This window comes from Pelodiscus sinensis, chromosome 17, assembly GCF_049634645.1.
Source record: "Pelodiscus sinensis isolate JC-2024 chromosome 17, ASM4963464v1, whole genome shotgun sequence".
Classification (NCBI taxonomy): domain Eukaryota; kingdom Metazoa; phylum Chordata; order Testudines; family Trionychidae; genus Pelodiscus; species Pelodiscus sinensis.
Genome location: NC_134727.1, coordinates 678507 through 689870, shown reverse-complemented (window position 1 = coordinate 689870; position 11364 = coordinate 678507). Strand labels below are relative to the sequence as shown.

The 11364-nt window shown below is 54.3% G+C and overlaps 1 protein-coding gene across 1 annotated transcript; it reads right to left on the bottom strand.

The window, feature by feature from the left end:
• Positions 1-5215: 5215 nt before the first annotated feature.
• On the bottom strand, positions 5216-10546 carry LOC142818689 (uncharacterized). Its single transcript, XM_075900011.1, has 2 exons — positions 6343-10546; positions 5216-6064 (listed from the first exon to the last, which is right to left on the bottom strand). Exons 1-2 carry the CDS (start codon positions 6541-6543, stop codon positions 5768-5770), a joined length of 498 nt encoding a protein of 165 aa, XP_075756126.1. The 5' UTR covers positions 6544-10546; the 3' UTR covers positions 5216-5767.
• Positions 10547-11364: the final 818 nt, after the last annotated feature.

Sequence of the window (11364 nt, the reverse complement as noted above, 5' to 3'; positions counted from 1 at the left end):
TACCCTCTGGCTAATAGCACTCCATGGACCCAACCTCCATGACTTTATCTCACTTCTCTCTAAACTCTGTTGAAGTTCTAGCCTTCACAGCCTCCTGCAGCAAGGAGTTCCACAGGTTGACTCTTTGCTTTGTGAAGAAGAACTTTCTGTTATTAGTTTGAAGCCTGCTACCCATTCCTTTCCTTTGGTGTCCTCTAGTCCTTTTATTATGGGAACTAATGAAGAACTTTTCTTTATGCACCCTCTCCACACCACTCATGTTTTTATAGACCTCTATCGTATCCCCCCTCAGTCTCCTCTTTTCTAAGCTGAGAAGTCCCAGTCTCTTTAGCCTCTCTTCATATGGGACCTGTTCCAAACCCCTGATCATTTTAGTTGCCCTCCCCTCTCCCACCCTCTCTCTTCCCCTCTCCCACCTCCTTTTCCCAGTCTCCCCCAGTTTTGTTCAATAAAGAGAGTTTCTATTTTTGAACACACGTGTCCTTTATTTTGTACATCAGGAAGGGGGGCTAGAGAGGGGTAAGTGGAAGGAGATGAGGGAGGAATGGGGCACGAGTCCCCGATGGGGAGGACTGCGGTGGCTCTGCGGGCTCCTCGGGATGGAAGCTCTCCTGCATCCCCCCCGATTGACCCCCCACAGATGGCAGCCTGCGGCAAGTGCAGCCAGGCTGATGGCCAAGTGCAGTGATTTGCCGAGTGTGGGCACTCCAAGACAGGACTGCTTTGCTGTCTCTCATCGAGTTAGACAAAAGAGCAGGGAACCCCTGAGAACTGTCTGTCCGGGGTGGGGGTCAGGTCCCTTTAAGCACAGCCCTCGGCTAGCCTGAGACAGCAGCTCCACACTCTAAGGCTGTGTCCAGACTCCATGCCTCCGTCGACGGAGGCATGTAGATTAGCCAGATAGGCAGAGGGAAATGAAGCCGCGATTAAAATAATCGCGGCTTCATTTAAATTTAAATGGCTGCCCCGATCTGCCGATCAGCTGTTTGTCGGCAGATCGGGAGAGTCTGGACGCGATGCCCCGACAAAGAAGCCTTTCTTCATCGACACAGGTATGCCTCGTGAAACCAGGTTTACCTGTGTCGATGAAGAAAGGCTTCTTTGTCGGGGCATCGCGTCCAGACTCTCCCGATCTGCCGACAAACAGCTGATCGGCAGATCGGGGCAGCCATTTAAATTTAAATGAAGCCGCGATTATTTTAATCGCGGCTTCATTTCCCTCTTCCGATCTGGCTAATCTACATGCCTCCGTCGACGGAGGCATGGAGTCTGGACACAGCCTAAGTCCTAACCTGATGCCCTGCCGGCACTGCTTCCGGCCAGCCTTAATCTCGGTTCAGGGTCCACTCAATGTGGACATGCTAGTTCACATTAGCAAAACGCTAATTCGAACTAGTTTTTAGGTCTAGATGCACTAGTTTGAATTAGCTTAGCTCGAATTAACTAATTCGAATTAAGTTAGTTCGAATTAGTGCTGTAGTGTAGACATACCCTCAGTTCTAAAGCTGGGACTTTAGAGTTAGGAATTGTCAGGGTTAAGGATGCTCATGAAACTGTAACGCTGCCTCTGACGTGCAAGCCTTAATTTGGTCTATCCTAAATAGGGATCCATAAATAATAATGAACTTTAAAGATGTTGGGTAACAAGTATGCTGATGATCATAATCATCTAGACTGTGTCTAGACTGGCATGATTTTGCGCAAATACTTTTAACGGAAAAGTTTTTCCGTTATAATATTTGCGTAAGAGAGCGTCTATACTGGCATGTGCCTTTGCACAAAAGATTTGCTTTTGCACAAAAGCATCCATGCCAGTGTAGATGCTCACTTGAGCAAGAAAGCTCTGATGGCCATTTTAGCCATTGGGCTTTCTTGCACAAGAAATGAAAGTGGCTGTCTACACTGGCCCTCTTGCGCAAGAATACTTGCACACGAGGGCTTATTCCTGAGCGGGAGCGTCGGAGTATTTGTGCAAGAACCACTGATTTTGTACATTACAATGTCAGTGTTCTTGTGCAAATACTTGCGGCCAGTGTAGATAGGTGGCAAGATTTTGTGCAGAATCATGCCAGTCTAGATACACCCCTAGGCTGTGTCCAGACTCAGGGTTTTTTTCAAAAAAAGTAGCCTTTTGTCGAAAAAACTTCACCTGCGTCTAGACTGCAGCCGCGTTCTTTCGAAATTAAATCGAAAGAACGCGGCTTTTCTTTCGACGGTGGTAAACCTAATTTCACGAGGAAGAACGCCTTTTTTCGAAAGTGCTCTTTCGAAAGAAGGCGTTCTTGAATGCCAACAGGGCTTTTTAGAAAGAGAGCATCCAGACTCACTTGCTGCTTTCTTTCGAAAAAGCTGCTTGCTTTTTCGAAAGTTCCGCTTGCAGTCTAGACGCTCATTTTCGAAAGAGGCTTGCAGTCTAGACATAGCCTAGGGTTTAAGACTGGTCACAGTCAGTTCTAACCTGTGGCCCTTTGACTCCATTCTAGAATGGAAACTAAAAAAAATTGGTCAGTGAAAAATAAGGTGAAAGGGCTGACAGGCCCGGCCCTAGAGCGAGGTGGTTGCCTTGGGCCCTGAGCTGCGCACCTCCTGGCCCCGCCCATCTGGCCGCTCACTCAGAGCCCCGCACTGCCCAGTTCCCAGCCCCGCCCACCTGGCCGCCCACTCCTGGCCCCACACTGCCCAGCTCCCAGCTCTGCCCACCTGGCCGCCCACTCCAGGCCCCGCACTGCCCAGCTCCCACCTCTGCCCACCTGGCCGCCCACTCCTGGCCCCGCACTGCCCAGCTCCCAGCTCTGCCCACCTGGCCGCCCACTCCAGGCCCCGCACTGCCCAGCTCCCAGCTCTGCCCACCTGGCCGCCCACTCCTGGCCCCGCACTGCCCAGCTCCCAGCTCTGCCCACCTGGCCGCCCACTCCTGGCCCCGCACTGCCCAGCTCCCAGCTCTGCCCACCTGGCCGCCCACTCCTGGCCCCGCACTGCCCAGCTCCCACCTCTGCCCACCTGGCTGCCCACTCCTGGCCCTGCACTGCCCAGCTCCCAGCCCCGGCCACCTGGCCGCCCACTCCTGGCCCCGCACTGCCCAGCTCCCAGCCCCGGCCACCTGGCCGCCCACTCCTGGCCCTGCACTGCCCAGCTCCCAGCCCCGGCCACCTGGCCACCCACTCCTGGCCTCGCACTGCCCAGCTCCCAGCTCTGCCCACCTGGCCGCCCACTCATGACCCCGCACTGCCCAGCTCCCAGCTCTGCCCACCTGGCTGCCCACTCATGGCCCCGCAGTGCCCAGCTCCCAGCTCTGCCCACCTGGCCGCCCACTCCTGGCCCCGCACTGCCCAGCTCCCAGCCCTACCCACCTGGCCGCCCACTCATGGCCCCGCACTGCCCAGCTCCTAGCTCTGCCCACCTGGCTGCCCACTCATGGCCCCGCAGTGCTCAGCTCCCAGCTCTGCCCAACTGGCCGCCCACTCATGGCCCCGCAGTGCCCAGCTCCCAGCCCTACCCACCTGGCCGCCCACTCATGGCCCCGCACTGCCCAGCTCCCAGCTCTGCCCACCTGGCTGCCCACTCATGGCCCCGCAGTGCTCAGCTCCCAGCTCTGCCCACCTGGCCGCCCACTCATGGCCCCGCAGTGCCCAGCTCCCAGCTCTGCCCACCTGGCTGCCCACTCATGGCCCCGCACTGCCCAGCTCCCGGCCCCGCCCTCCTGGCCACTATCCTGGACTAGTGTGGAGATCATGGACCTCATTGAGGTTTGGGGGGAGGCCTCCACCATCCATGATCTCTGCACTAGATGGAGGAACACGGCTGTCTACAGCCACATAGCTGCCACCATGGCCACAAAAGGCCACATGTGCACCCAAGAACAAGTGCACATGGAAATTAAAGAATTGTGGCAGGGATATGGCAGGGCCACACGCGGCAGCTCCCCAACAGAGGCACACACCTGCCCCTATTTCGAGGCCCTGGACCGCATCCTGTGGGGGCGGGATGGTCCGTGCCAGACCAAGGGGCAGCGAGCTGGGAGTAGAAAGCCCTGACCAAGGCGTGGAGGAGGAGCCGCCATGGAGGGTGCCACGCCGGCTGGACCCCCAAGCTGTCCCAGCAGCAGAGTCATCAGGGTCGTCCGGGGAGACCACACCATGTAAATGACATCACTGTCCCCTTCCCGGGGGAGTGGGGAGGGACCGCGCACACGGGCCTTGCTTACCATGAATCACGCAGCAACCTGTGCATGTGTGAGCACGTGTCGTTCTACCCCTGGGCAGGTGGCTCCAGCTGTGTGCCACATAGGGGCCGTGGCCTGATAGCACACACGTGTGTGAAGAGACCTGACATGCTCCTGACCCCCGGGCGGGACACAGCAGGATGCTCTCCCTTCACATTCCCCCTCTACACAGAGGCAGGGGACATCTCCCCCCCACCTAGGTTGCACGATATACAGCACAAGGACATGGGTGCGGTCTCGGGACAGCTCTCGCTCCCGGGGATAGCCGGACAGTCCGACCAAGGCCTCTGTGCAAGCACATCGGCTCTGACGGTGCAGGACACAGTCATCCTCACCTTGCAGAGGGGGGCTGGGCTTCACCCACTGTGACCCCAGGGAGAACTGACCACTCCTCTTCTTTCTCCACAGCCGCACCAGCTGCACGTGCAGGGCGCACCACCCCGCCTGGGACATGGTCCCACATACGAGGGCCCCACAGGAGGACCAGCTCTGCAGGACCTGGGGGCACAGCGAGCCCTGCACCGCACCTTCGACCGCTGGGTGGAACTAGATTTGGAGCTCCAGTGGGAGCAGCTTGCCCAGGGTCGTGCCATCTGTGCCCATCTGCAGACCCTGGTGCAGAGCATGCTGCCTTGTGCTGCTCCAGCACCTGCTGCCTCCCCAGCTCCTGCTCCTCCTCCCACTCCTCCCCATCTCGCCTCTCCCTCCTCAACCTCCACACCCTCCTCCCCATTCCCCCGGGGACACCGAGGCCCCCCGTGTGGGGAGACATTTGGCCCGGTGAGACCCCCACCCTTGAGCCTTGAGCTTCCCCTCACCCTTCTTCCCCCTAGCTTCCCCCTTCCAGCTCCCTCCTCCCAGTTTTCCCCCTCCCCTCTCCCACCCTCTCTCCTCCCATCTCCCACTTCCTTTCCCCAGTCTCCCCAGAGTTTCATACCCCCCCATTTTGTTACATAAACACAGTTTATATTTTTGTAAATATGTGTATTTTATTTGACAACAGGAAGGGGGGTTATGAAGGGGTAAGTGGAAGGATGTGAGGGTGGAATAAGGCACAAGGCCCCAGTGGGGCACGCCAGGGAGACTTCAGTCCTGTTCCGTGTGGAAGCTCTCTTGCAGGGCCTCCCGGACATGGACAGCCCCCCGATGGGCCTCCCGGCTGGAAACCATGAGGGGCTGCATGTACAGGCCAGCCTAGTGGTCGACCTCTGCCATCCAGGCTGTCAGGAAAGCCTCCCCCTTCTGCACACAGAAATTGTGCAGCACACAGCATGCCGCCACCACGTGTAGAATAGTCCTCTCGGAGAGGTCAAGGCAGATGAGGAGGCATCAAAATTGGGCCTTCAGCCGGCCAAAGGCCCCCTCCACCACAGTGCGGGCCCTACTGAGTCTGGCATTAACGGCCTGCTGGGAGGGGTTGAGGTAGGGCTTCATGAGCCAGGGTGGTAGGGGGTAGGCCACATCCCCCACCAAGCACACAGGCATGTCCATGTCCCCGACCCTGATGTGGCGGTCGGGGAAGAAGGTCCTGGCGTGCAGCCTCTGTCACACGGAGGAGATGCGGTACACCCGCGCTTCGTATGCTTTGCTGGACCAGCCCACGTTGATGTCCAGGAAGTGGCCCCAGTGGTCAGACATGGCCTGCAGGATGACCAAGAAGTACCCCTTCCGGTTATTGTAGAAGGAGGCCTGGTGTTCTGGGGCACAGATGGGGATGTGCGTCCCATCAATTGTCCCCCCACAGTTGGGAAAGCCCAGAGCACCAAACCCCTGGATGACCGCGTCCACATCGGAGAGGCGGATGACTCTGTGGAGTAGCACTCTGTTGATGGCCTTGACCACCTGCAGAGAGACACAGAAAACCACCGAGAGTCACTGGGGTTCCAGAGTGGCTGTGAGAGTGTTCCTTCCCCGCCACTGCCCCGTGCCCCCACTCCCCACAATCCTGGGCTGCCCTCCCCCCCACAATCCTGGCCACCGTGGGCAGTCCGAAGTGCGGCTGGGACAGAATAAACCCTCCCATGGAGGGGACTTGCACCCCCTCCCCCCCTTTTCCCTGGGGCAGCCCATCCACTCCTTGCCCCCACCTCCCCTGGCACAATGGCTGGAGACTGCTATACCTGGATAAGCACCGCTCCGACGGTGGATCTCCCCACGCCAAACTGGTTGCCAATGGATCGGTAGCTGTCCGGTGTGGAGAGCTTCCATAGGGCGATGGCCACACACTTCTGGAGGGCAATGGCGGGCCTCATGTGCATGTCCCGCTGCTGCAGAGCAGAGGTGAGCCACTCACAGAGCTCCAGGAAGGTGTCCTTCTTCATCCTGAAGTTCTGGGTCCACTGTTGGTCTCCTCAGTGCTCCAGGACGATGTGGTCCCACCAGATGCTGCTGGTGTCCAGGCGCCAGATGCGGCAAGGTACTCTGGCGTCCAGGGGCTGCTCCTCCATGGCTCTCAGGGGGGTCCGGAAGAGGACCTGGGGGTTGGGCTGCCGCAGATGGTGCCAGGCAGTTTCCAGCACTTGCTGCCAGGCTTGGAGCAAAAGATCCAAAAGAAGCACCAGAGTGCCCAGGGGTGGCTCTGGCTCCATGGTGCCAAGTCCTGTGGTGTCCCAGCCAAGCAGGCAGAGAGAAAAATGCTTTTCTGTCCCTCAGCGAGGTAGGCAAGCAAGAAGGGAAAGCTGAGAACCGGCTGTCCAGGGGGCTCCCTTTAAGCACAAGCCTCAGATAGCCTCAGACAGCAGCCACACAAAGCAACTACTGACCTGATGCCCTGCCGGAACCGGTTTCAGCTGGCCTTAAATGCGATTCAGCGTCCAATCAGTGTAGACGCGCTATTTCAAAATAGCAAAACGCTATTTCAAAATACATTTTATGTGTAGACGCATTATTTCGAAATAACTTATTTTGAATTAACTATTTAGAAATAAGATATTTTGAAATAACACTGTAGTGTAGGCTTACTCCTAGATATTAATATCTTGTCAAATCGTTTGTGTTATCATTGTCTTTGAAGTTATGAAGTTTGGCTGTGTGGCTGCTACTGAAACATCTGGTGAGGCTGAAAATACCTGCAAGCAGGCTTTCAGGTACCGCAATAAAAAGGCTAAATAATATGAATGGCTTATTAAGGAAATACACAAGCACAAGGATCTCCCCAGGAGCTGTGGGCAACAGAATCCTCTCAGAGACAGCACTGCCTAATGAGAACTATTTGACCCGGGTCACAAGCTTCCAGCAAGTGGGATGAAGATATAAAAGGGGAGAATTACACCAAGGGGGACCTCATTCTCCCTGCAATCACGCACGCCTGGAAACACCAGAGGGACAAGGACTGAACTGTGGGAGCAGGGCTGGCCCTACCATGAGGCGAACTGAGGCGGCCGCCTCAAGTACCAGATTGTGGGGGGGTGCCACTAGGACCCAGAGTGTAGAACATTGTGTCTGCGGCAGGTGCAGATGTAGGCAGCAGAGCAGTGCCGTGAGAGGCGAAGAACAGGCAGGAGGCAGAATCGAGACCTTTCAAAGTTTTGGCCCAAGCGAGGGGGCACGGGGGCGTCATTTCAGCTCCCTGCCTCAGGTGCCAAAATGTTGTGGGCCGGCCCTGCGTGGGAGGTCATCGTCCCATGCTGGAAAGATTGTTGGCCTGTGTATAAAAATCTGGGAAAGCCAAGGTAACTTGTGCCTTAAGAATCTGCCAGCCTGTTATCACTCTGGGTGATAATCTGCCAAAGTATACCCTAGCTATCTAGTACACTAAACTCAGTTTGCAGGTTTTGTTTATTTATTCAGATAATCTGCTTTGTTCTGTCTGCCATCTCAAATAATCACTTAGGGTATGTCTACACTACAAAGTTAGTTCGAATTAACGTTGTAGTGTAGACATACCCTTACTTTCTATTCTTTTTAGTTAATAAACTTGTTTTTTGTTTATTCTGAAACCCAGTTTGTGCTATTCATAACTGTGTGGGGGGAGGAGAGTAAAGGGCAGTTCCACACTGAGGGAGGAAGCAGATTTCACAAGATGATTTAGGTCTGTACTCCAAGGGTGTGTCTAGACTACAGGGTTTTGTCGACAAAAGTGGACTATTGTTGACAAAACTATACCTGCATCTACACTACCGCCGAGTTCTGTTGACATAACGTCGACAGAACTCAGCAGTTTTGTCGATGGCGGTAAACCTCATTCTACAAGAAATAACACCTTTGGTCAACAGAGTTCTGTCAACAGAAGACGTTATTGCATCTACACTGTCCTTTGTGTCTTCACTCATGTCGACAAAGTGGCTTGCTTTGTCAACAGAACTGGATGCAGTCTAGATGCTCTTTGTCGACAGTATCTGTCGACAAAAGCCTGTAGTCTAGATGTACCCCAAGGGGGGTGGGCACTTGAGTGCTGGGGAAAGTCCCTTAAGAAGAGTCTTCCCAGAGGCAATGTCAGTGTCTGTGTCTTTCTGCAGCCTGATGTGGTCCTGCCTGTGTGTGTATGCTAGAGGAAACTTAAGAACCTGGCTCAGAAAGACAGAGTGATAGGATGCCCAAGCTGGCAGAACTGGTGGGCTCAGTGGTATCCCAGTACATCAGGTGGGATCTTAAAGGAGTAGCAATCCATTTGTGACTGGCCCTTTAAACACAAGGGCCATTGGAACATGGACACTGACTCCAGAGTGGGAACATGTTCAGTACCCAGCAGTTCTGGAGGTTTGCTGAAATGCCCTTCTCACTGATGCAAAGGCTGTAATGTCTGGGAAGCATTGTCTGAAATCAAACCCCATTGGATGGGTTCAAATCCCAGCAGCAGGGCAGATGAGGAAGCCCCAGAGCTGCTTTTGAAACAGGACCTCGGTTTTCTTGGACTGTTGGAACCACAGACTATGAATGAAGAAGATGGGGACCAACAATCTGAGGAGGGGAGCCGAGAGGCAGAACAGCTGCATCAGGAATTCAGCGGTCCCAGGACCGGGTTAAGAGGGGGCTAGCCGGGCAGCTGCCCAGGGCGCCAACCAATGGTGGACGCCTGATGGCAGCTGTAAGGTGCGCAGCGTGCTGGGGGGGCAGGGCCACACATGCACCGTGCGCCCGGGGGCGGAACCACGCATGCGCCGCACGCCCGCTGCCCGGGGCGCAGGAATAGCTCAAGCCGGCCCTGAGTGGTCCAGGACAGTGACTTACTCCCCCTCAGGGAGTGGCTGTGGAAATACTTGTCTTGGTTTCACCTAACCTTTCCCTTTTGTCCCCCTCCGAAAGTCAGTTTATGTACCCCTCTGGTGAGTGGGTACAGATTTGCCTAGCATTCGGGGGCTCCCAAGCCCAGGGCTCCCCCTCCCCAAGTCTCAAACCAGAAGACTCAACCTCAGTCACAGCCCACAGCCCTACCTCCTCCCTCCTTGTTGGGGTGCATGGCCCCTGTGGGGGTGTGGGAGGCTTCCCCCTGTGTCCCATCCAGGTGAACTTGCTGCAGAATGCTCATGGTGGGGAAGGGGGTTAGTGCTTCAAGCCCAGAGGTAGGAAACGCTGAAGTCAAGGTGTTTTTCTCCCTGCAGTGAGTGTGCATGAAGGGAGACAAGCTGCACTGGAGTCCTGCCTGGCTTTATTCAGAGCCTTTATTCACTTCAACGTCGAGCCCATCAAGCCCTGTATCTGCTTAGCCAGAGAGGTGTGGGACTGTGTGCAGCAGAATGTGAATTTCTAGCTTCCAATCCACCACACTTTCTTCCCCAGTTGCTTTGAATTTTCTCACGTTGCTTTCCCTGGGGCTGAAATTGTCCAGGTTGGTCTCTGCTTAAAGATGCTTGGGTGGGGGGTGGGGGGTGGGAGGTTGGGAGGGAGGGTAGTTAGTTGAGGCATTTTTTAAATTCTTCACCTGTGAGAAAATACATTTTCTTGTGGTCACTCACAAATTTAGGCTCAGTAACTCAGAACTAATTGGAATTAAAAACTTCAAACTCAGCTGGTTTTGTAGCACTCGCTAAGACTAAAAAGCAAGCCTGTGCTGAAGGAAATTGGGCAATAGTTTTACAGCGGTAAATGTTCAAAACTGGCAAATGTGCAGATGGGGATTACAAATTTCCATCTTTTCTGTGGTGATTTAAAACTAGTTGAAGAATGAATTTTAGCAGCTCACTTCCAAGACCATTAGTTCTAATGCAAAACAGAGGAGAAGAAATCCGGCTTTCCATCCTGAAAACACAGAAGGCTAGTTTATTCCCCAGTGTAACTGTATTACCATTTATTCCCATTGATAAACATGCCTTCTGAGGCTATGTCTACACTGCAGGTATTTGTCGGCACAGATTATGCTAATGAAACACTCATTAGCATTTGTCGTGCTGTCATTTGCATATTCTCTGCTGATGCTTTTTGTGCAAGAGGTTTTTGCGCAAAAACAAGCAGTGTAAATGGGTCCATTTTGTGCAAAAAAACCCTTTTGCACAAGATCCCTTATGCCTCAAAAAAGGATCTTGTGCAAAAGGAGTTTCTTTGCACAAAATGGATCCATTTACACTGCTTTTTTGCGTAAAAACTTCTTGCACAAAAAGCATCGGCAGAGAATATGAGAATGACAGCACGACAAATGCTAATGAGCGCTTCATTAGCATACAGTCTGCCGACAAATACCTGCAGCGTAGACATAGCCTGAGTGTAGAGCCCTGCACGTGGGACGGAAGAATCCCAAGCATTGTTACAGGCTGGGGACCGACTGGCTAAGTAGCAGTTCTGTAGAAAGGGACCTGGGGGTTACAGTGGATGAGAAGCTGGATACGAGTCAGCAGTGTGCCCTTGTAGCCAAGAAGGCTAATGGCATATTGGGGTGCATTAGGAGGAGTGCTGCCAGTAGATCTAGAGCAGTGATTATTCCCCTTTATTCAGCTTTGGTGAGGCCACATCTGGAGTATTGTGTCCAGTTCTGGGCCCCCACTACAGAAAGGTTGTGGGCGCATTGGAGAGGGTCCAGCAGAGGACAACCAAAATGATTAGTGGGCTGGAGCACATGACCTACAAGAAGGGGCTGAGAGATTTGGGCTTAGTTAGTCTGCAGAAGAGTGAGGGGGGATTTGAGAGCAGCCTTCAACTTCCTGAAGGGAGGTTCCAAAGAGGCTGGAGAGAGGCTGTTCACAGTAGTGGCGGATGGCAGACAAGGAGCA

Excerpts from the sequence above, each read along its gene's own strand:
- LOC142818689 (XM_075900011.1), bottom strand. The coding sequence starts at position 6,543 with ATGAAGAAGGACACCTTCCTGGAGCTCTGTGAGTGGCTCACCTCTGCT. Across the intron at positions 6,065-6,342 it reads TCGGAGCGGTGCTTATCCAG|GTGGTCAAGGCCATCAACAG; the intron begins GTATAGCAGTCT and ends GTCTCTCTGCAG.